The following is a 26,190-nucleotide window of genomic DNA, read 5'->3' as shown; positions in this document are numbered from 1 at the left end:
AGCCAGTAGAATCATGGTCCTTCATGTTTCACTTTCTTTCCAAGATTTCTCAAATTTCCTTTCCCTCTCCCAGTTAACAGCTCATATATATGGATCTTGCTTCTTACTTCAACTGTGAGCTGAATTATGTGATAGAGTATGTATATGTTTAAAGTATATTTAATGCTCTTCCATCCAGGAAATAAAAAATAAAAATCATGGAACACCATAATAGCATGGTAGTGAGCATAATAGAAAGAAACAATGCCAAATTAAATGAGAGGTGCAGAATGCATTTCCACCTGCATTTCCTCCTTTATTTCCACTGATGGCAGAAACATTTATCCCAATTTACTTTTCTTTTTTTTTTTTTTTTTTCCCTTGGGAAAGTTGCTCAAGCAAGGTCTCATACTTTCATATAAAGCATTTTCATTGGTACATTGTAAAAGTTCCTGGCAAGTAATCTTTTCCAAAATAAATCATTCTTATCTTTATCATATTGGCCATCTTCACTAGAATTGCTATCATTAATTTTCAGGAAACAAAAAATAGTGAATTGATGCTATCTAAACATCAATAGAAAAGAAAAAATATTACACTTTAAGATAGATGTTTTCAGATACAAGCAAAAAGTTATCAGCTTAAAGTGTGGGTTTCTTTGTCACTAGCAATACAAACATTGGTATTTATTTCTAGATGGTGTTGCTCTAGAAACCAAACTGCAAAGTAAAAAGGGAAGATATTAACATTACTAATTTTGTAGATGTTAGAATATTAATCTTTGCAATAAAATGTAGTGCATAGCTGTATTTATACTTCAATAAGTATATATTAAAGTTTATTTTTATTTATTAATATATTTATATTAAATATGTAATTTAAGCCTAGCTAATACACTTACCTGAGAAAGTACCTGGTTTGATCATAGACTAGACAGCAAACCAAAGAACAAAAAGGTTAAGTTCCTGCTTCTTTGAGAGAAATATTGAAATATTTCATTTTTAATGTCTTATTCTGAAAACTCAAGCTCATTCTCATTCATTGAATTCCCCAAATGTATGTATACATCCCTCTTTAACACTCAGGGTTCTCTCCTTTCAAATTTGATCAGTTGCAAAAGTTTTCTTTTTTTTTTTTTTTTTCTTTTCTCAAAATAAGTAATGTATTGTTACAACTGTCTGTTGTGTACTTTCTGGAGTTTTCATGCTTTCTAGAATTTACTGTCAAAAATACTTGCACATTTTTCTTGCATGTATTAAGTTGTATTTATTTACTAATTCTCATCTTAGTCATTACTTTAAGTTACCTCCAAGTTCTTAGTACTGTAAATACAAGTTTCTCTTTAAAAGCAGTATTCCATAATTTCCATTATGTGTGATTATGAATCAGAATAACAGTTGAATAATATAGAAGATCCTGTCCTATTCTGAATTGAGAAGAATATTTAATTTTAATGTTTTCTTTAAATTTGATTTTTCTAAATTGAGAGGCATTCATTTCAAACTTCTGCTGTTCTTACAAAAAGACTAGTGTTTCTTCTTGCTCTACCACTAGTGACTTTGTTTAATTATAAGTGGTTCATGTTAGATGTGAGGCATTTGGTTTTAGTTCTGGTAACTGGGAGAAGTGGACCAGTAGGGACAGTTCCCTCCCTCTCATTCCTTTATTAGACAAATAATTTTTCAGTGTCTCTCAGTATTCCTGAATAATCCTGCACTTCAGGTAAGTCTGTCTCTAACAGAAATATGGTTTCCATCTGAAAGACATGAAGAGCAGAGGCTTCACAAGTTTCCTTGATTGCTGCAGCGTTTCCTGTCAATCCCACATTTCAAAATGTGCTTTTTTCTTTACACTTGAGCATGTAGGTTGACCTTCCAAAACCTACTTTTTTGTCATGTCTGCCTTACGTTGAAGAGACATTTGAAGTATTTTTTCTCTGTCATGAAGTCACCATTCCATTTATTTTTGAGAAAACTAAGGTCCTTCAGCTCCCCATGTAAAGAGTTTTCTTTGGTCTTCAAATAATTTTGTTGTATTACTGTACTTAAAGTTTCCACATTTATAAATACATACTAGGTGTGGAGTCATTCATAGTCTGCCTTCACTATGTTAAGTATAATGAAATGTATATTTGCAAAATATAATTATAGAAGTTTTGGAAATTAATGTTTAACTTTAGTTGGATATCTTTGTAGCAGAAATTTTCCCTGAAATTGATGCATTTAATAATAATAATAATAATAATAATAATAATAATAAAGTGATTTAATTTTATTTATGTTTTAGTGAATTCCAAAAAAAAATCTTAATACAAAACATCAATGCAACTTTGTTAAACAAATATATTATAAAGTTTTAAATAAATTATAGCATACCTTGAAATCTAGAAAATCTAGAAAACTTCTCCTTCTCACATGTAAGAGCCAGGCCCAGAACATACCTAGCCTGCACAGCAGTTCGTGAAGTAGTTTCTGTGCTCTTCTTCTTTTTGGTATCTTCCTGAACTCCTGTGTGATTTTGTTGGTATCTGGGAACTTCTGGCAAGTGGCCAGCAAACTTCCCCTGTCCAGCATACACGTTCTTAAATATGATAGTCACAGCACACAGGACCCAGGTACCACTGCAGTAGCTCTCAGACTCTTGGACCCAGGCAGCTTCATAAGAAGGATGAAGCTCTGCAAGTCTTGGGCTGGAGGCAGTGGCAGGGGCCTCCTGCTGAAGCTGGGTCCTGCTGCAGGAGGTGTGCAGTTGTTGAGGAATTCAAGTCCAAGTTGCTCAAGATCAAGTGGAGGAGTTGTGGGATGTTGTCAGCAAAATGCACAGCACCAGAGAGAGTGAGGAGATTGACTGGATCTGCTCTGAGACCTTTCTCTTAACAGAGAAGGGGAATTGGTGACAAAGGACAAAGAAAATTCAGGTACCCAATGCCTGCTTTGCCTCAGTCTTTACCAGTGAAACCAGCCTTCAGAAATCCCAGGCCCCTGAGACCAGAGGGAGTGTCTAGAGTGAGGAAGACTTCCCCAGACTGGTACTCCTCCACTGAGGGAACACTTAAATAAACTGGATGTAAGTAAATTCATAGGGCCTGATAGGTTGCACTCACTTGTGCTGACAGGCCTGGCTAATGTCATCACAAGGTGACTCTTCATTGTCTTATCTGTCAACTGGGAGAGGTTCCTGAAGACTGAAAGAGAGCAAATATCACTCCAAGAAGGAAAAAGGTCCAGAGAACTACAGGCTGATCAGCTTGCATGATGTGATGGAAAAGAAATTCTCCTGGAAACCATTTCCAAACTCATGAAGGATAAGAAGGTGATTGGGAGTTACCTGCATGGATTTATGAAGGGGAAATTGTGCTTATTGCTTATTACCTTATTGCTTTCTACAGTGAGGAGATTAGCTTGATGGATGGGAAGAGAACAATGAATGTTGTTGATAGCAAGTAAAGCTTTTGATGCCCTCTTCTATAGTATCATTATAGGTGATAAAGGACAGGTTAGATAAGGAGGACATTGAGGTTAATTGAAAACTGACTGAATAAGTGGGTGAAGAGGGTTGTGATCAGTGAAACAAAGTCTTGTCAAAGACAAGTCACTAATGGGCTCAGTACTGGAGCCAATCATGTCCAATGTTTTCATTAATGACCTGGACAATGGGGTAGACTGTACCCTTAGCAAGTTGGCAGAGAACTGTACTAAGAGGAATTGCATTAATTTCAACAAGACCTGCATCTGGAGGGGAATAAACCCTGGCATCAGTACACATTGGAGGCAGGCAGTCTGGAAAGCAGCTGTGCTGAGAAGGGCCTTGGGGTCCTGCTGGACAAGCAGACCATGAACCAGCAATGCACCTACATGGCAAAAAAGTCCAGTAGTATCCTGGATTGCATTAGAAGATGACTAGCACATCAAGGGAGATGCTATTCCCCTCAGCACTGGTAAAGCTACATCAAGAAAGATAAGGGCTTACTGGAGATTGTCTAGCCCAAGGCCACATGGAGGATTAAAGAGACTGGAGCATCTCTCACATAAGGAGAGGTGAGAGAGTTGGGACTCTTCAGCCTGGAGAAGAGAAGGTTCATGGGGACCTTACCAATGTATATTATAAATACCTGAATTTGTATAAATAGCTGATAATGAGGCAGTGAAGAAAAGGGAGGCTAGACTTCTTTCAGTAGTGCCCACAGACAGAACAAGAAGCAGTGGACACAAATTAAAAGACAGGAAAATCTGTCTGAAAACAATAAATACTTTTCTCTCGTCTCCATCCTTGGATATACTCAGAACTCAAGGGGACACTATTGTGGACATCTTGCTGTAGGTGGGCCTGCTTGAGCAAAGGGATAGGACTAGATATCTCAAGAGATTCCTTCCAACTCAAACAATTCTGTGATTTTTATTCAACTGTCTCTAGCTTACTCTCAGCATAGCTGCCAGCAACTTCATTTTTATGGATTAACACGACTTTTGGAAATGTTCTGTGTATATACTTAAACATACCAATTCTCCACTATGGTGGTTTCCCTGATTCCAATGATGAATTTAGTTCAAACAAGTACAAATCTTTCCATGATACCACAGCCATATTATTGACTCTGTTCCTTAGGAAGTTGCAGGTGTCTTGAAGTAAATATTTTTGAACCTACTTCCTTATTTCCAATTTGTGTGTTTATAACAGCAAATACTTCATTTAGGAGTAGGTTGTTTTAGCATTATCTCATTGATAAACTAAATCCCTCAAAAAAATGAGAGCTGTAATATCTGGTGTTTCAGAATTGATCTCATTAAAATGGTGTGTTTGGAAGGATCTTGTGAAATCTCAATATCTACCTATTAAATAATCAATTTACTGTCTGAGATTACAAATTTTTCTAATCAAGTATGAGCAAAATTATTATGACACTAAGGAAGATCTTCCTAAATAATTGGGTGGGGAATTGTTATATTTTCTTAACTAGATTACTTAAAGTGACATACAAATATCAAAATGAATTTAAATTCAGGTTGCATTTATCTGGTTTATAGAACTTAAGCATTTCTTTGACATAATTTGTTTTCTAGTTCAGTGAGTAAATGTTGTACTCAACCAATTGTAAAACAAGCTTTACAGAGCAATGATAATTACTGCATAGTAGGTTAGGCTCCTGGCACAGCACAAACAATATTTTTCACAGCTATAGCTCTGGAGTTTTGGAATCTCTTTTAATCTTGTCATTCCTTCCTGACTTTGATGTAAGTTGTTTTTAAGTATGTAAAGCTCCAGTCTGATTTTCTCTTTAAGCTGAAGTGCTGTACATTCCTTTGCTTGGGTATTGAACAGTCTAAAAATGGTTAATGTAGAAGAGGGAAATAATTTGTTTTTTCAAACAGAATGGTTCTAAATTTAAAGGAAAGTAAAGAGCTACTAAGGTAGGGTACATGTTAAAAACTGCATGTTTTTCCCACTTTGGTGAATAAAACTGGAATAAAATAAAAAAAAAGTTTAGAACACAATGGTCATCACTTAGAAAATACTTTTTTTTTTTTTTAATTTCTGTATTTGCCATAAAAGTCCATAGTTTCCATAGTTGTATTTTCCATAAAATACAACTTTTAATCACAAACCAGAAATTATTTCAAGATCTCATTTAGAATTTTCAAACCAATTTCCAAATACTTTATCACTTTTTTATGTCTCTTAGCAAAAGACATAGCAAATTGAGAGGAGATTGTTTCTTGTACTTAAAAAATAAGATGTTCATTATAAAAAAATTGAAATGTAGTTGAAAAATATCTTCAGAAGTGATTTTGAATTAAAAATGCACTCCTGTGGATACACTTGAAAAAATATGATTGACTGTGCAGAGATTTGTTAGTAATAGAAGCATTGAAGAATTTAGGTTGTAGTGTTTTATTCCTGGCATTGCTATGCCTGTTTAAGGGCTTTTTTGATGTTTATTAAATACATTTGAAGAGTGATATATAGTCTGGCAAGGTGATCTCTTTTAGCATTTTATAAATACAAAAGAAAAGTAAGTAGGCTTTATTGGAAATCATGCCTAAAATTAGAAAGCCAAAGTTGAGCGAAGGAATACTTCTGCATTATCAAGGAGTTCCCAAGTGAATTCCCTTACAAAACAGGGGATTAGGATCTTGTGTGTTGTGGGCTATGCTTCTGTGAAAGGCTTTAATGACATACGAGGTGTAGATTTTCATTTGTTTCCTGCACATCGCTTAATTTCTGGCCTTATTTCCTGAGAGTTTATTCAGGTTTAACATTTAATATAGGTTTTAATTTGTTATATATCAGCTACCATCATATATCCTCAAGGCCAGGGCTAATAGGAGTGAATAAATTGTACATCCAAGTCCTAATACTATATTACCAAAGTAGACAAGGTTTCATTGACTACAAGGTGGATTTTTCATGTAGGAAACAGAATATCCAAAATATAAGATTTCTAGGGATTAACATAAAAAGTTTTGCAGTTGTGGCACTACCACAGTTACTGACAAAACCCCTATTAGCAACACTTGTGTGCCATTAGGTGGTTAAATATCAAAGACATCTTTAAATATTACCAAAATGTTGGTTAAATACTCAATGGAAAACAATGACTGTATTTGGGCTGTGGATTTGTTGTAGACTTATCATTTTCACATCATAATTGTGGATAAGAGTCCCCTGACCCACAGCCGTGCGGTGGCTGCGTGCTTTTGCGTTGTGACAGTTTCTTCTCTCTCCAGTTGAAGAGAACAAGCAAGTTCAATTTTTCTGGTTTTCTGGACATCTGTAAAGGTTAGGTGTATCAATCAGCTTTGAGGAATGAAGCAAAGGAAAACCTCATTTATGTATTCCCAGGTAACTCAGACTCAGGGCTAATTCAGCCTGCCTGGTTGTTGGGCTGCTTTGAGGGAGCTTTGGGCACATGGAAAAGCAATCTCATAACTACTTGGAGCCTGCTTGTATGGCTACATTTAGGTGCCCAAGGGGCCGCCAAGGTGTCCATGCACTGGACACTGAGATGGGTGACCTCGCTTTCCTCCTTCTTCCTGCTCTGGGTGTATCTGTCCCAGTTTCAGGCTGTTTTTAAGGCTTATGCAAGGGGATCTCAGTTTAGCCTGGCAAACGAGTTACATAAGCCTCATTAATCTTGTCCAATAACTGCAGTAGTTACGGCTTTAAATCCAGCTTCCTACTTTCTCTAGAACTAGTTCCTGTTTTGAAATGTGATGATGTGTTTCGGGGACTGCTAATTAGCTGTTTCCCATGAAAATTCCCACAGGCTTGTTTTAAGAACTTTTGCCTTCATTCTCGAGTGTGGGGTCTTTAAATTATCAATTCCATTTTGCAAATCATGTCAGTGTTCCTACATAACTCCACTCGATTTTATCCTAAAATAATCTGCAGTCTATTTTAGGCACTAGGATTAGTGGTCTTACTCTTCTATAATTAGGGATACGTGAATAGATGGATGTAACACGAGAGGGCAGGGAGTTACAATATACATTCAGAGTTCTGCCATTGTGTATTGGGACTGCAGCGGTGCCCAGAGGCTGCAGTCAGAGCACAAATGTACGCAAGGATGCACAGAGCCCTGCTTCTCAAGAGCTTTCAATCTAACGTGAGGCAAAACTTGTCAAGTCATTTTGATTAACAGAAAGGGCAAAGAAAGAGAGGAATGAAGAGATCACTTGACTGTGTTCTTCAGCTAGGCACTCAGCTGGGGGTTGCTGAAGCATATAATTTCTTGTTTATTTTATTTTTAATATTTTATTCTTTTTGCCCCTGACCAAGCAGTTGCTTAAATGATTTGTGTGTGTATCATAGCTGGAGTTTGTCCTCAGGAAAGAGGAAACTAGTCTGCTGTCCAAATTAGTTCAGGGCTAGCATTTCAGAAGTCAATGAGATGGGCTAAAATATCAGTTATATTTTGATAAATTCTTATCCCACTGATTGACTACAAAAATGGATGCAGTACAAAGGAAATAGCAAACAACTATTTTGCTTTTATTTTCCTTAAATATTATTCTAAGTAATCTTAGACAGCTCTTGACATGACTTATCCTTACTTTATTTTATTATTCTTTTTTAAGTTAGTGTAGATGGTATTGCTTTTTGATTTAAAGGAATTGCATGATGCCTGGAACATTTATTTATATTTTGAGTTGTTTTATAACCATAGTATTTGCTCAGTAAACTCAACGAAACAAAGGTAATTAATTTCACCTTAAATTTATTGTCTGTAGGTAATGTTTGTACAGAGAATGACACTGTGCAGCTGGTCAATGTTTTTTTTTAATGTTGTAATCTCTGCACATCTGCTTGCAAAGGGGCAAGGGAACAGTTTGTTGGGCCTCTTGTGCCAGCTGTCTGCCCCATACACAGCCATACAGTGAAGAGTACAGCTCTCGCCGGGCTGCCAGCACCCACTTTTGACCAGGAGACTGGAGCCATAGCTCTGCTGAGCCCTACTCTGTGAGCCCAAGAGGACACCAAGGTATTTTCACTTCTTTCTTGGCAGAAGGAAGGCTCAGAATCAAAACATAAATATTGAGTCACAGACTGACTCATGGTCTGCTCAAGGCAAGACCATAATGGGCTTATAAAAAAAATAAAAAATAAAAAAAAACCTTCTAATTGTTTAGTTTTTAATTTTATGTTATCCTAAACAAAAAGATACACTTTTTTTTTTTCTCCTTTTACTATACTTTATACTTTACTTTTTTCATACTGATGCTGGGAAACCATGGAGAAATAGGAGTGCTTGCAAGCAGGCAGAGCGCTGTCTGTATCCCTAAAATTTAAATCTCTGCATCCAAAAAGCATTGCTACATCAGTGGCCTTAGAAACTTAAAAATTTAGAAATGTAAGAAACTTCTTTCTTAAAGTTTAGAATGGTTTGTAGGAAAAAGGAAGAGGACTCCTGTTTCTCTAGAAAAAGCTGATGCATCATTTCAGAAATACCTTTTTTACCTATTTATTTTTGGTACAGTTGTAGTGATTGCTGCATTGGCTGTAATGGTTCTTAAGACTAAGAAACAGGCTAATATGTGCAGAACAGCTCAATCAGAAACATTCTTGCTAGTGAAAATGTGTTTACAATTATGAACCAGTAAAGAAAATTGCTCTGCCTTTTACGCTGGCCATAAAAGTAGAAGAAAAACAAAGAATGCATGATGTGAATAAAAAATAAATAAATCTAGAAACATCTAACTTGAATTCTTGGAATTTTTGCCCCTCTCTGAAAGGGAAAATGTCGGTATTTTTATTTCACATTTAATTTTTGTTATTTTCATTTACTTTTGATCCTCTAAAAATACAGATTTGTGACTGTTCTAAATGTTTAATGTTTAATGGCACATACTCTAAGGGTTGCATAAAAGGTAGGGCAAGTGCTTATTCTGTTTGAGTAGGTAAGTGTTCTGGTAATTAATAAATGACATTGAAAAATGACTGACCCATTTTTTTTTAATAACTGATATTTTTTCAGAAAGCTTTTCAAGCCTCGACCTGGCAATATGTCATAAATCACATTTTAGCTCATCTTGTAAATAAAGGCGAAATTGCCTTTCAAACATGTTGCGTGTTTTCCTGTGTAATTAACACCTCATTCACAGTTGTGTCTGCCAGTCAAAGCCCTGCCTTCTTTCCCGTGACACTTCCTTGATACTTTGTTTAGACTGCAGTGATTTTAAGTGTCATCCTCAGGATGCTTTAAATAAGTCCAAACAGGAAAAGGAAGGTGCTTCAAGAAGTCAACAGTATAGATCATTATAACTCAGAGGAACTATTTTAAAAGTATGAAGCAGTTTATATTTGTTTATTACTCACATCATTATCTCACTCTGGTTTTCATGCTTTCTCGGAAAGTTTACTGTTTTTCAAGAAAGCTGGGAAATATTAATTTCCATCTGCCTTTCTGAACTAGAAATCAGTCCAAAAGTCACACATCTCAACTTTGGGATGTAAAATCCAAATAGGAATTTGGCATGTGGGGTGAAGGCCCAGAGATGCGTACTCTGATATTTCACAGGGTTTTATTTCAGTGGCAGTGCTCTCTTTTTGGTGTGTGTATGTGTGTGTACGTCTTTACCAGTGTTGTGGCCTTTTATGCCAGGCTTACTAGATGGTTGCTTAGGGAATGAAATCCAGAACTGACGAACTTTAAAAATTAATCTACTTTTTTTGGGGGGGTATCCATACTTGAGATGAGTTGCTTGCTGTGGTTCATCACATGGCTGCACGGGTGATGTTACCAGCACACAGAGGACATGTCATGGGGTGGGTGGTGAGGGACAGGATAGCTTTGAAGCCAGTATAGGCACCTGGTGCCATATTTTGATTCTGAAAATTCACCCTGAGCTGCCCCAGTTGTAGCTCTGCATGTGCGAGTACTGGCAGGATTAAACAGCTCAGCACATAGCATATGTCTCAGCCAGTTAAGACCCAGGAATTCGGCGCTCCAAATATGCTGAGTGTTTTTTTTTCATGCTGCCCTTAGAACACACTGACTGACTCATAAAGCCATGGTGGCAGTGTACAGGTCATATGTCAGAGCCCAGTGGGTGAAACATATCCCCACAGCCCTTGTTTAGTTCTTTCTTCAGCTTGAAGGGCTTCAAACCCTGCTGGCCTGCTCCTCAGGAGCACCCCTGACATCTAGGCAGCAGGTTACCCTGGTGAGGAAGGGATTTTCCACCCTTACTACCATCCATCATCGTGTTTACTCTCAGTATTGTTCGAGATTAAAGAGAGGCAGAGCATGAGAGTGGTTTCCTACACATCAGGAATTTCACCTGTGAAGAGTGATGCAGCGGTTTCGCTCTCTGTTCCTGAGATTTTACTTCTGCAGCTTGTGTGATGTCATTTAATTAGATACAGAGGTAGGGCTAGATACAGGAATAATAACTTGCAGAAATATCCCCATGTGTTAACTGTGAGCTGTCAGCAAGCATTTTCAGTTTTTAATTTCATAAGCCACGTTTTCACTAGGACCATCCCCTCAATGCTTTTTGTTGATTTACATTTGCCATATGCAGGGGAAAAAAAAAGTCCTTATGGATATAATACTGTTGGGTTTTTTTGATTTGCTTTTGGTTTTCTTTGGACATCAGACCTAGATATTAGTTGTTCTCAGCTGTTGTTACTAAAAAAATTTGCATTGGATTTCAGCTTGGCAATAACGATGTAAAGTACTGTGAATTACTTCAATTTTTATGGAATTTTAAGTAATTTGATTTCTTTTTTTAAAAAAAAAAAGTTTGTGTGAAAACAGCAGTTTTTCAATTGAGTGCTGTGCTTAAAAAATTGCAATATTTGTATGTGCATGTTTTTAGACTGAGTAGAAAGTCTCCTGTTAACTTAGGTAGACTTATGGACCTTTAACTTTTAATGCAAATCATGTTGCATGTGCACTAGAAGATGAACTGTTTTCGCAAATAAATATCTCATTTTTTTTCTAATTGTTCTTACATCCCACAGAAGTATATGGGTGTTTGTTAGTTGGGTTATACTGCACATTTATACTTCATGTACAAGTCAGGGTGACTACTGCTGCATCACAGTTCAACATCACAGACTCTGGTATACTAAGAGAAAATATAATTTTATACATCATCAGGATACTCTGTTTATAGCACTATCGATGTGCATTCACATGAGAAAGCTTTCAAATGTGACAGTAAATGTTACATTGATGCAAATATACTGTTTGTCTTAATTATTAAAAACAATCCTAAAAGTACTATACATAGGTAGTGCTGTGAAGTATTCACTTTGGTTAGTTTTTGGATGTCTTCTTTCTAAATAAGACAATAAATCTTTCTTTTGAACAAAATTCTTATTACAGGATCAATCATTGGCAATAACATTTATTAACATCTGCTGCTCTTTTTTGTTTCCAGGGAAGACGAGGCAAGCCAGGCCTCCCTGGAAAACCAGGACCACCAGGACCTCCTGTGAGTAATAGCAAGGGGAATGGGAAATCTTCTCCTCTATCCTAGAAGAGTGAACTTTGTTAACATTTTTGTACCAGCTTACCTGATCATAGTTATAGCTAAAAACAGATGATCAGTGTTTTCTTTGCTGTATCAAACAGCTGCTATACCCAGCCCTTTGATACAACAAAGAGAAAGAGACTGTGTCCACAAATACGGGAGACTACACAGCAAAATAGCAAGATGCAAACCGCAGTGGGGGAAATAGAAATTATCTGGCATTTCAAAGAAAGACCGGCCATGTATACTAAATGTGAATACTGTGCATTCATTCACTTTACAAAATGCGTGATGCTCTGTAAATGAAGGGATAATTTCTGTCTCAGAGGGGGTAATTTGAAAGATGAAGGACTGTGTGAAGCATGTGCCAACTGTCTGAATGGTGGGGAGGATTATACCCAGCACTGGAATGAGCACTCAGCTGTGGTTCAGATGAGTTTACAGAAGAATTAAAAGATTAATACATGACTCTATGAAAGGATTTGTAGTATGAAGCACTGAAGGTTTTAGCTCAGATCTAAGAGGTTTGGGATTTATTTTTTAAGAGATACATGATTTTCAAATTTGAAATCAAGCATGAATCTGGTCTATTTTAGCCTGTAATGAATGTGGTCATCTCGTAGAGGAAAACATGATCATATTTGTAACATTTCCTATTTATTGTATTTGTAAAAATGCTATCACACACAAATATAAAGCAGCCATTAATTTGTGGAATAAGTAAACTGCTGCTGCTTCACATTCATAGTATCAAACAAGGATTTCACAGTTCTTTTTTCTGCTTACCTGAAATAGATAAAGGTCAGCAGTTTGCATCTCGAAATATTTAAAGCCCACAGCAAGGGAAAACTTCTAGGCTTAGTTTTAGAGAAGAGAATGATGTTGCATTAAATAGAATGAATAAATTGAAATAGATGTCATTTACACTTATCTAAAACCAAAACCACGTAAATGTTGCAAATCACATTTATTTCCCTTTTGCCTTGCTAGAAGAGCTCAGAAGGAAATTGATAATGGTGTTCATTTATCCTGCATAAAGCTAAGTAGTTAAAAATCCCTCTATCTCCCTCTCCTCCCCTACATACAGTCGCATTAAAGCCTTGTTTTTTGAGTCTTTTGTACCCTGTGGATTACTAATGCTAAAGTGATATTGCAGACTGGGGGTATCCAAACAGAGAAAGGGCATGATACAGAATCCTTCTTAATACAAATGCCAAAAATTACCTTTAAAAGACAAAAAATAGAAAACAAAAACATAGCAGAGACCTAATCTGCTTAACTTTTTGTGAACCAATGAAAAGCTGTTTCTCCATTACAGATTTCTGCTATCATATTTTGCTGGCAGGTCAGGCTTGGGAAGATGTATGGTCTTTGACAGACATACCAGAAACATTCAGTGGAAGCTAAATTGCATTTTTATTACTGAAGCCTATTTCAGATTTTCCTACAGCAATGCAAAGCTCAGCTTTGTCAGTACTGAAGCATCCATATGAAGAGCTCTGTCTGGGGACCATACCCCAGAAAAGCATTCCTCAAGCAGTCATGGCCTAAATATTGGTTAAAGGTATTTGTTTCTGTATAGCTGTCTTGATGCAGTTCTTGCTTTGGATACAGCTACAATAGCATCTTGAATTCTTTTTCCAGTACTGACAAAATAGCATAGAAAAAGTATATTGTGTAAGCAGTAATGCTTACTAATGTGTAGTACACTCATAATTAAAGTGCTAAAGCTGGTACATACTGGCAAGTTTTTAACATGATTCAGCGTTCCTTCCATCTTTCCCAAGGTGGGATGAACATACTAAACATACTAAGTTTTGCTTTATGGTGCTTCCAGTTACTAACAGTAACTGCGCTTCTAATAGTAGAGCCAACCTCCTCATCCATACGGATATATGGTCAGCCTCTGCTTTGGTTCTGAAGTACAACAGAACTATCACACCTGCATGCTGGTGTCTATCATAAATTTGGCATATATACATTTGGTGTTTGGTTCATGCTTCAAAAGAATAAGAAAATTTTATTTCAGAAAAAGGTAATTCAGTCATTAATTTTGAAGGTAGCTACAGCACACACTGAGTGTTAACAAAATTACCTTATTAATTTATCAGTTTATGCCATGTGTCTGAGTACCTAATTTAGATATTAGGAGAACAGCCAGGTGTTTAGCAATGGGGGGGAAAAAAGATAAAAAAAAAAAAAGGAAAAAAAAAAAAAGGAAAAAAAAAAAAAAGCTGTAAGAAGGAAAGTTCTGCCTCCTTGAGGAAGTTAGCGAACAGACAGAAGGATGAAATGCTCAGGAGAGTTGGTATAAAGCACAATTCCAAAGGGGAGGAAGGACGTATGAGACCACATGCTGAACAATCAAAAGATCTGTAAATTGGACATTGCTAAGGGGTGACATGAGTTTTGATCAATCAAAATAATTACTTTTCAGCTACTTCTGGCATTGCAGCAATTAAGGGTTTCTTTGTATTCCCATCTGCCTCTACTCTGACTTTTCTAACACTTTCTCAATACCTCATTATATTTTATTCTAGCCTGTTTTTTGGGGATTTTTTCCCATGTGAAATTGATGCTTGTAGTTAGTTTCCAGTCCCTTAAGATCATCTGCACATCTTTGGTTAAAAACCCACATCACTTTGTCAGAACTGTAGATCTATTGGCACATGGTGATAAACCTACTCAGTTAAAGCGGGACTCCCTATGCATCTCTTCCAGGCATCCTTTATTGTGTCACTTTTTCCCTTTGGAGCAAATCCTATGCCCACAAAAGGCAAGGAGTCAATGAATATTTTTCCTGACTGGTTATTAAGAACTATTTCCCTATGCTTACCCATATGATGATTTCTAGGTCCTTTGAGTATTTCTTTTAAGGTTTATTAAACATTGTAGACTTTTAAAATGCTCTGTTATTCCCTTCTGATTCAGAATTCATGGTTTGCATCCATGCTTTCTGATGTTGTTTTTGAGTACTGTTCTATTATATCACTGCTAGAGAGCTGAGATGTGTGCTCACACATCACACTCCAGTGCACAACAATTTATGCTGAAAACAAGGAATCCAAATAGTTTAAATAGAACTGCAGCTCCCTCTAGTGCTTTTGGATCGCTTCCTCCCTTTTAAAACTAAAGCTTCTGTTTAATCCACTATTCCTTTATCCCTCAAAACCATTCTGGATATTACAACTGTGAAATCAATCTGTGTACTCTTCAAATGTATTTCATACATTTTCTTGTCTGTGTTTTCTTCTGAAGGCCTCTGAAAGAGATACTGTCTCTTTCACATATGGTTATCCCACACTGCATGGTTCTACGTTGAAATCAAAATGCTTTCATAAATGAAACAAAAAGAAATACTCTCACAGTAGGATGATCTGAGGTTTTAAGTATTTTGATCTTATTGTAGCATTTTGATCTTATTGTAGAGCTAAACTGATAGTTTTCTTCTGCGGTAGCTGCTAACAAAAACATCTACAGGATTTAGCAACACAGAAGGGGTTACCAGAAAAACATAGCTTTTTTTTTTTTTTTTCATGTGTTTAATGCATAGACTTTCTAGTTCCAGCAACAGTATTTTATTCAATACTTAAAAGCATGTGTATGGAAGATGTTTGACCTTAATATTTATATGCTCTTGGCATAGTGATGCATTGGCCTGATTCTGTAATCTTTACTTAGGCAAAATGCTTTTCTGGTGTAGGGCTGACAGGTAGGTGCCTAGTTTTGTTCAGAGTTCTGTTAAGAGACAATCATTTATGTTTCTATTTCTTCTGCTCCAAGCTGCTTGATGTCTGGAACTCTTTTACATCTTATGGTCATTTGTAGGAGATACCAATACTGAAACAGGGTAGTACAGGACACAAAACAGATTTTGTGATACCTATCTAAGGTTCAAAAGAGTTTTTTGGGTTTTTTTGCGTTACTTCTGTAAATAGTACAAAAAAAAAAAAAAAAAAAAAAAAAGTAGTTTTACTGGTTTCTCCATCAAGTGTTGATCTTATCTTTTCTGTCCCAGTTTTCTCAGCCTCTGCTGGAACAGTTAGGACTGGAAGAATTCCATTTCTCGGTAGTTCCCATTGCAGAGGAGCATCAAACTGTTTTAAAAATAAAGAGTGACAAGCCAGAGTTGTGCTACATACTTCAACTACTAAAGCAGTGTTCTTTGGGGTGAGTCAGAGGAAGATTTCTGCCCAGTGTTACTGTTTGGCAGAAGGGCAATGCTGTCAGCACTGTTTTTAAAGGTGGGCAACATGAGGACTATACACTTTGGCCAAGTATTGTCTTGTCCAACAAGCTGTATGTGTCAGAGCTGGCAAATCAACTTTGGGTCTCCTAAATCACAGGTTAATAATGCACTGCAATCAAGATTATTCATCCTCTTGCGTCTCTGCTGTTTTATACCAACATATCCACAGTTACTGTTTGTAGCCTGAATGGATTTGCTTCACATTTGCTATGTGAAGTTTCTTTAAGCAGGAAACTGAAGCATCAGCTTCTTTATATCAAAAACTAGTTCACCAGTTCCCTTTGCAAGGGGCTGAACTTCCTATCTTTATCAACGTAATCATTTTTCTTTTGAAGATTAGCTTAAAGTCTCCTTAAAGTCTTAAATTAAAATAAGGTTTCTTTTTCATTAATGTTCCATATGAGGCAATGGAGAAGTTCACAGGCTACTTGAGTTTGTTCATTTAATTCCATATACTTGGAATTGGTCTCATTTTATTCAGTACATATGCCAGTGCCACCAGCCTACTTATCTTAAGTAGCCAGCAGTTTGCCTTGGAAATCTCATTTCCTCTGCCTTGGAAAATACTGTCATTCTACCAATATTTTGAAAGTGAATGAATGTTATCAGTTAATTACAATAAACAGAAAATCAAAAGTAATGGTAAGTGAAAATTGTCAGTAGCATTTCTGGTATTGTTGGACATTCTGCTGCTTTTTAGAAGAAAGTTGGAAATGCTTAGGATGGGAATGGCTGGCAATGATTGGTCATATTGTTTGTTTCTGCGCGTTTAAGTTTTTAAATTCCATATCAAAATGTATTTTAATGTATTCTATTGTGGCAGGCCATCATGCCTTCATCGTGCTTTCTTTAGAAATAGTTATACAATATTATACATCTGCACTGATGGGTTTCATGTTCTTTTTCCATTATAGTAATCAGGAGAGCAGTATATTATTTCAATAGGTAGGCGCAGATCTGAAATGGATGAATAAAGTGATTAGACTGAGTCCTTTTCAGCGCTGTGTTCTCAGAAATGGCCTGTTCTTGAGGTGCAACCAGTGCATTTCAGTTGTTACACATTTTACTATGCAGACTGTGAGATTGGGTAAATTTTTCTGCAATCTTATCTTTACAGAAATGCAGACAAACTAGAAAAGTTAAGGGAGAAAAATACATTGTAAACCCCAGTAATTTCACAATTTGTAACTATTTTCTTTTAAACACCTGTATTTCTGTTCCTACCTTGACTATAGAAGCAACATCTGAAACCTGCTTGTGATTCACAAAAATAATCAGGATGTTTTCGGTTCTTTTCTTATTCATGCACATGTATTCTCTGTGTGCTTTGGTTACCTCAATTACATGACTTGATATACAATTTAAAAATATATATAAATAAATAAATAAATAAAAAGGAAACCCTGCTCAAGTGAGCTTTTGATTGGTGTTTGCAGAGGAGCACGTTTGAAAAGTATCCAAAGTGGCAGATGTGCAAAATTCTCATTCAAAAGATAGAAATTGCCTGCACAGTAATTCTTAAACTTCTGTTAATTTCATTGCTTGTGCGTTTGCAAGCCAATAATACTAGTTTGCTTATTGCCTGTAGAGACTTCAGAGTATAATAAATAAATATACTGAATAAAAGTATTTTCTTCTGCTGTACAAAATTTTATTATTTTAATTCATTTTATTATAGAAAGACAGACAGAATACTTACATTTATGTCAATTTTTGAAAATGGGAAGACTAACACAGAGAAGTGGCTTGCCTCGTAACACAAAGCCTTTGATGTAGTCAAGAATCCAACCCAAGTTCCCTAAGTTCCCCTCAGCTGCCTTAGTCACAAGATAGTTTTGGGGTTTCTTGAGGTTATGTCATTTTCTCAAAACAGTGACATATAGAAAGGCTTTCAATTTTGTCAGAAATGATTTATTTGATGTACAAATAATATCTGAGAGGTCAAGTTTGGTGGCAGATAGAGCATCTGATCCTTCCTGGATTTTATTATTGCAGTGGTTTCATTTTTACTGGTTTTCCACTGGGGGAGGGGGAGGGAACGTAAAGGAAACAACATAGTGGCAAATGAGAAGGGAGGATAAATTCTGATTTTTTGACAGCTTGCTGTATTACAGAGTCCTTTCTAAAACAACAGTCTTGAAGTTGAGACATGTAATAAGTATGCAGTGTCATCATGGTTCAGTCCCAATTCTAAATTGTCATCTTTAATATGGATATCAGAGTAGAAATTCTGCCATTAACTGTAGTAATCAGAATTGAGTGAGCATCTCAGTTGAAACATCATGACTATATTTATCTTATTTTTCATTCTAAATTTAAAGTGACAATCCACTTCAAAAATGAATAGAAAAAAATATGGGCTTGTGTCTCTTCTGATGTTGGGGAACAAAGAGGGAGTGAGGCAAGATGTGATGTTTGATGTGGTATATACAGTAGAAGTAACTGATTTCCCATTATTACTGGTTGGCAATAAAACTTTCATCAGTATTTACACAGTTGAATACATGACATTTTAGTATTTTCCTTGGATCTCTAGGTGACATCTATCAATGGGCAGTTTTTTCAACTTTCCTAAGAATACTCTGTAGTCTTGGTGTTGCACTGCATGAATTTGGCAGCAGTTCTTGTTAAGGAAGTCTTATCTGGACTTTTCATAGTGGAAAACAATAGTATTTTCATCTGGACAAATTTCCGTCCATGTGTGAGAAGTAATTTTGACTTCTGTAATAGCTTTATGTGTCCTTTAGCTTAAAAATGGGGGAAATTTTCAATAGATTCTTATTCTGAAAGTGTAGAAAGCTACTTTCCTATGTATGTGTGTGTAATAACAGTGCTTATAAAACAATTCACAAAGACCTTACGCAAAATGAAAATGTGCGATTAAAATCTCTGACTAATCTCCAATCTCTGACATAGAATCTCTGACTGATAAACAGACTCCGTTTTCTCAAGGAACAACCCTTTTCAAAACTAAAAAGAATTCACTTTTATAAAGCAATCTTTAGGGAACATGTGTGCTAGCTACATTTTTCCTATAAACATAAAAGTTGCAGGCTCCTGTAAATTGTCTGTAATGGTGGAAAAAAAAAAGAAAGGGGGGGGAGAAGGAGAGGGAAGAGGGAGGGAAGAGTTGCCTTTGTGCCCTGTATCTGTTAAATTCAGTTAATTCAGACCAGGTGACTTGAAAAAGTGATTTTTTAATCTTATTAATGTAGTCAAATATTCCTTACAGCAACCACAAGTGTCTGTAGTTCATATTGTTTGATGTGGAGAGTTACTGTGCTAATTTGTAAATTTTCCTAACTTTTAGTTCATAAAATCTTTAGTCAACTTCTTGTGCTTTGCCCTGGTTCACAACACTTAAAAATTTTATTGAGGGTCTGTTGTGTTGTGTTGTTTTTTTTTTTTAATCTCTCCATCCTAAGCCTTCATGTAAGTAAGAAATGCTCTCCTTTGCTCAAATTCTTGATGAAAGGTGTCTGTATAAATCTAAACTTGCATATCCATAAAACTACAAAGTTGGTCTTTCAGAGAATTCTGGCATTCCTCAATTTCACTTTCAGTGCTCGAAGTTAAAAAATCCACCTGTTTACTCACAGTAGGAGCTGCTTCTACATCAAAACTTGTGCTTTGAGTTACTGAAAAGAAGTTTTAAAATGCTGTGGAGTGAAAATTGAGCTCATACTAGAAGAGATTCCTATTAAAGTTGATATGAATGTCACCTCTGCCTTCTCTGGCAGACTGATTTGCTATGAAAAAAAGTTGCCAGTTTTCAAAACTCAAGGATTTTGAGACTGACTGTGCTTCTCCTTGTGCCAAGAAAAAAAGATATAATGATCTGACACAAAATAATTTACTGTATAATCAAATAAAAATCTAAGTCCCAGTACTCTTCGAATACAGGTTTGTAAACATAACATTAGCTAAATTAAAATTATTTTCTGATATATGTTTTTCCTTACAGGGTCCTTCTGGACTAAAAGGAATTCTGGATTCATTGAACAAGCATTATAATGAGGTATGGAGTTTTGAGTGTCTGTCTGTCTGTGTCTGTGTGCTTATGACTAAGAAGCATCTAAGATAGAAGTGATCACAGTGTTGATCCCTGCAAGCCACATTCCAAATTCATCCAAAAGATAGATCCTTCCCTGTTCGCTTTTTGCACTCCTATATAGGCTCAGTCCACAGTCTGGTTGCACACCTACTGTGTCATCTGTCCTGCAGGATACGTGTCTCCCATGCCGCTTGTACTCCCATATTTTTTCCTTCTGTAACTCAAAACGGTAGGTGGACTGTCCATCTGTTAGTGTAAAGCCCCGGCTCCCCGTTTCTAAACCTAATTGCTCTAAATCATACTTGACATTTCTTCTTTCTCTCTCAAACCTGTCATGATCCTAAGAATAGAATAGAAAGACAAGGAGGTATCATTAAAAAAGGTCTACTGGAGATCTGTAAGAATTCTCCCTAAGAGTATAATATATACTAATAAGAATATTGTCTGTATATGTAACTGTATGTAGCTGTAACATTTTGCAGCTACAAGCACTTCCTAGAAAAAAAAAAAAAAAAAAAAGTTAAAATTGCCTACTAGTGCTACTAGTGACAGAGCTGCCATTCTCTCTTCTAAATTCTGAGCACAGATTTTTCAGATCATTTATGCAGTTGTCGTGTCTGCCATTGTAAGGCATTGTGATTCAAAGATCACGCAAGTTTTCTTAATTGATGCTGAAGTGAGTGCATAATTTATCTGAATAGAAAAATAGTATTTTATTCAGAGATGTATGAAGCATTACAGGAATATTTGCTTAATACAGAAGTTACTGTGTGCTTTCTGCCTTATGTCACGCAGATCAAACCTGGAAGACATCCATCTCCTTTAATAATAAAATGCATAACTATGAAGAGAAGGTGAAATCAGACTATTTTTATTGTATAACATACTAAGATGAGTAATAAAATCAATTTAAAAAAAAAAAAAAAAAGTTCTGGAGTGAAATTCAAAGCAAACAAATCTTTCTGGTTGCTTTTATCACTGACATGTTTTCTCTGATATTTCTGATATTTAATCCATTCCAAATCGGTATTTCAGCTTAGGGCATGGTTTAGGAATTAAGCATGGTTTTATATGCTGTCCTGGATATTTTTATACCTGGAAACTTATTTTCTCTTTTTGGTCTGCCATTTCGTGTATATGCATTGAAGTCTTATATATTTTGTATTTATACCTTGTTTTTATTACCAATTTCTTCTGTCTTCATTCCAAAGACAACTTTCACTGATACCAGTCTTGTTTTCTTTATCAATACTATATTTATTGTAACCCGTTTCCCACCTCTGGACTACTAATCTTTTCTACCCTGAGGGTCCCTTTAAGGTTAATTCTACAACAGGGAACAAAAATATTGGGCATCTTCAGGAACTGGCAAGCATCTCTCTCCAAGAATCTCATTTCTTATTGTTGTACAACTCTAGGAGTTCCTAAAGTGTATTACATTTCCTAATTAACAATCTTCTGGAAAAATGTAGATCAGCTGCTCTGTGTCTGTAAATTAATTGTCTTATAAATCCTGTACAGCTTACCAACTTTCCTCTTCCTTCAGCTGTCTGAAGATTTTAATGACTCTGTCATGAGCAATTAGCTGTTCAACAAGGAAATGCTAGGGTTTTGTTTCAGGTGAGAGAGGTGATGGCTTTTTGATTCAAGTAGCAGGTTTTAAATATGCCAACTTTCCGTAACTACATATTCAGGTCTTGCTAGAGTCAACCTACGTCTCTGACTGCTACAGCAGAAATATTAGTTTCTATATTGTTTATGATGGGAATGTGACATTTCTATCAAGAACAAGACAAAAACATCAAAGAAGTCATCAAAGACAGCTTGTTTGCTTTGCCATTGATTATTCATTTAGGCAGATATATGCAGTATTAAATTTTCTCCGTTACACACTGTTGCATAGTGTGATCAGTGCTGATTTTGTTTGGTGCACCTTGGAGATACCAAGGAATTTTTCACGTTTCAGTATGTAATTTTGAATGTGCTTTGATTATTAGCATCTGTGAGATGATATTTCAGTGATATTTTGTGGATTTTGAGATTCCTTACACCACAGGAAAGTTCTGTTTTTTTCCAGCATTTTGTGAATATTCTCAAGGATCTCACAAGCTCTTATTTCTGTTTGTGTTCTTGAAGTGTTTAAATTGTGACCGCATATTTGTTGCTATAGAGATTTTAATATCAGATTTTTCTGAGGGTAGTAGTACAGCTTCTTTGTGTTGGTGTTTCTAGGAGTTATGATAAACACTGCTGCCAAGGTAGTTGTGAGGTCACTAAGAGATGATCTTAAGACCCATCATAATTTAATAATATCTTATCATTATCTTGTAATTTCTCTATTTCTTAGCAGATTATTCTGTTCTCAAGCCTTCTGCAATACTTCTGATTTCTCTTTGGTATCAATGAGTTGCCATGATTGCACAGTGTACTTGTATAATTTGTTGCAACTAATCTTTCTCTGGCTCTGTATCAAATCAGTGTATTGTGTAAGGAGGCCAGAGTCCAAGTTTTCAAGAAGTGTAATTTACTTGACCCATGCATATAGAAAAAGAGAGCACTATAAATAAACTTGCTGATTTGTAGCAGCAGATTGTGGTGAATGGCAAACCAAAAACATCAATCTTTCTTTAACGAAGGTGAGAGGAACCTGCTGGGGATTGTAGAAGCATTGATCCTAAATGGGGTGGGAGACGGTGCCGGAGTGTTTTTTCCTTTCTTCCCTCTTTGTTCTTCTTTTGTGCCTGTTCTTGCAAAGCATACAACCACTCTTATAATCCTTCTTGTTATGTCTTTTGTGCTTTCACTGTAAATGAGATGCTTTGTATATATTTGATACATTCATTTTGTTCTCTTTGTTATGCCAAAAACTGTTTTTACCCTGCTCTGTAGCTTATGTTTCTTTGGTGACTGGTAAACGATGACTCATGGTTTATATTTATATGCTCTCTAGCCTCTGTTATCATCCTTTGCTTGGGCTTTCAAGGCCTCTCTTTGTCATCTTTTTTACTTAACATTTTACCGTACTTAGGTATAAGGTCACTTCAGTCAACCCTGCTTCTAAACATCTTTGGAAAGGGCATAAAGATCAATTTAATCTGAAATGTTCTACATGTAAAAATAAAAATGAAGCTACAAACCAAAGTAACTGGAGCTATATCACAATCTGCTCAGGAAATTTTCCAGAAATATGAATTGATTTGTGAATATTTCATTATTACTTTCCTAAGACATTTTTCCTTGGCATATTTTTCTTGCATTTTGTTATAAAGAGTGAATGACCTATAAATATGCAAAGAGCGTAGAAGTAGTTATTATGTCTAATACCCTTTTTTTCTCTATATATGCAAAAGATGCACAACTCAGAATAAATCAAAACTTAGAGCATAATCCTTATTTAATAGCAAACACCTAGGTTGTTCTCAGTCAAGCAGTAGTCAGCTTCTTCTTGGCAATACTCAGGTTCCCTTCACTGAGAATCTGTCTCTTGCTCTGGAGCTGATTTCAATATTCAGGTTAGTAATAGCATTAGAAACCCTAAACACCATAGAAGATCCTTCAGAACTTTAATATTTATAAAATATTTGAATTTTATTCAAATTATATTCAGTTATTAACTTCTAAAAAATATTAGGAACTTAAATGCCATTTCTAATCATGAAGATACTTCCCCTTTCTACAGATATGGAAACCAGAAAATGACAAGGGGAATTGACTTGCTTGGTGTTCCCATTCATCCCAATGGCAGATGTTTTAGGGTTTGGATTCATTTGATCCAAATTCAAGCTAATTTTTCAGGGCCACTGTTTTTCTTGCTATTTCCATTGTCATTAAAAGAAAATATGTTCCCCATAAGAAGTCTGAGCCTGGATTTGTGAAGAGGAAAACATTTATTTTTTACTATATTGTGTCCTTACCTTGTACAGAGTAAATAGATGTAGTTCAGTAGTACCTCAGCAAGCATACAACCTGAAGCCATGGTCCTTAAATCTGTTTTCTTTGAGAAGCAATAGGAGGAACCAGTTGATCTTATTCATTCCCTCTCCTTTTGTCTCAATGCTGTAGTAGAATTATTTTAGTCCTACTCAGAAGTAAAAGGCTTGTGTTTTTGTCATAGTGATTTTTATTGTTCTTTTCTAACATACTTGAGAAGTGTACTGTAAAGATGTGCATAAGAATATGTTCTTTGCATTGATATGAGGAAAGAAAACACAGATTAGCATAGACATTTTATAGTATGAACATAGCATAGTTCAGCAAAGACATTTGCCTTTTATGCTTTTGTATGTGTTCTGCAATTGTGAATGGAATATAAATGCATGAAAAAGAATGTGTTGCTGCAATACATTACTTAGATGTACTGCAAAGGAATTTAGTATCCCTTTCTGACAGTAAATAAGGACTTCCAAGTTTACATACTGGTAAATTACATGGAATTGTTATGGTAACTACACCACAAATCAATGGTGAAATGTTCTTTGTGATGATATTTCTTCCCAGAGTGATATGAGACTACTAGGATTACTTGGGACCCCTGGACCTAAAGGCCAGAAAGGAGAAATTGTAAGCATTTTGTGTGAAATTTTGATAAATTTCAAAGCTCCCATCTAACCTGTCTTTGCCACCTTTAGCATAGTATCTATTATTTGATTTATTACATTCTTGAAGGAATAGATTTTCTATATGTGTGCTGTTTGATTGGTGTAGTCCAGTGTCCAACTCATGTGCCATCCTGCAGGTACTGCAGTGAGTCTTTGTCCTCAAAAAGAGAGCCAGAAAAGGAAAATGCAGGAAGAATTATCTGTAGCTTCCACAGCACTGGCTAAGAAGTGAAGTTAGATGGCCAGCCTGTTAGGGGAAAAACACTCCAAATAAGTCAAAATTCAGAAAGATATTGTGATAGTAAATCAGGAACATTAAAAGCAGTTTCTCTGTAATGATGGAACTTGCTATACCAAAAATACTTATAATGAGCCTATAAATATTGCTCAGAGTTCATATTCTAACCATATGACAATATATTGTTTATAGGCACCTTCCCTGTTTAAAGAGTGGCATAGTTTTTTGACAGTTGGCTGCCTTTTAAACTTGGAAGAAAAGGACAAGCACCAGATGTCACAAGATTGAGAACAATTTTTATTGAGAAGCCTGCGGATCTGCTCATCGTTTAGATTGATTTGGAGCAGCAAATTCCACTGCAGGAAAAACAGAGTACAGATGTAATACAGGAGGAGTTAATTTCCATTTGTTAGTAGATAAAAGTCTTAAAATATAATTTCTTTTGTTAAAAGGGTCAAAAAGGAGAAGTGGGAATGACTGGTGCAAAGGGAGAAAAGGTAAGTTAATTCCTTACTTATTTGCTTGTGTGTGATGCTAGAAGGTGGATCAAATGAACGTATGGATCAAATCTTGGAAAGTTCATTCAGGAAAAATTATTTAAGCATTAGAAAAGCTGTCAGGATCTGAATGTCCTCAGTAATTTTACTCTAGCCCTACCTTGAGAAAATATTTACATGTGCAAGTAAACTTCCCTGTTCCAACAACTCCCAAAAGTCTTAACTTTAATTACATTCAGATGTTACTGAATACCATTCTAAAATTGTGTTTATATAAGTTTATGTTCAGGGATTAGCTCGTGAATTAGATGTCATTCATACTTTTTAAAATTGAAAGTATGTATGATCTTTGGTATCTGTATGAATAAACAGGAGTCCTTAAATTATTAAAATTTGTAAATAAACTTTTGTAGTTCAGTGTTATTTCTGGCTTCAGCTTAAATTTTGCAGATTTTTACTGGGTGTCTATAGGTGTGTATCCTTCACATAAACTTTTGAAGTCTATATATTTATATTCTACATAGGTTTAAAAATAACAAAAATTAAGAACTTTGTTCACCAAACCCAGACATGTGTACTGTTTACCATTTGAAATAA

General features: G+C 35.7%; 1 protein-coding gene across 2 annotated transcripts in view; it reads left to right on the top strand.

The window, feature by feature from the left end:
- COL19A1 (collagen type XIX alpha 1 chain) overlaps positions 1 to 26,190 on the top strand; it is a 200,276-nt gene that overhangs the window by 120,204 nt on the left and 53,882 nt on the right. For both annotated transcript variants that reach the window (XM_032185341.1, XM_032185342.1), the window contains exons 17-20: positions 11,865 to 11,918; positions 20,171 to 20,224; positions 24,758 to 24,820; positions 25,549 to 25,593. In XM_032185341.1, coding sequence (XP_032041232.1) covers positions 11,865 to 11,918; positions 20,171 to 20,224; positions 24,758 to 24,820; positions 25,549 to 25,593 — 216 coding nt within the window. The remainder of the gene's footprint in view (positions 1 to 11,864; positions 11,919 to 20,170; positions 20,225 to 24,757; positions 24,821 to 25,548; positions 25,594 to 26,190) is intronic.

Source organism: Aythya fuligula, chromosome 3, assembly GCF_009819795.1.
Source record: "Aythya fuligula isolate bAytFul2 chromosome 3, bAytFul2.pri, whole genome shotgun sequence".
In the NCBI taxonomy this organism is placed as follows: domain Eukaryota; kingdom Metazoa; phylum Chordata; class Aves; order Anseriformes; family Anatidae; genus Aythya; species Aythya fuligula.
Note: the sequence above shows the minus strand (reverse complement) of the source record. Positions and strands in the feature narration are given on the sequence as shown.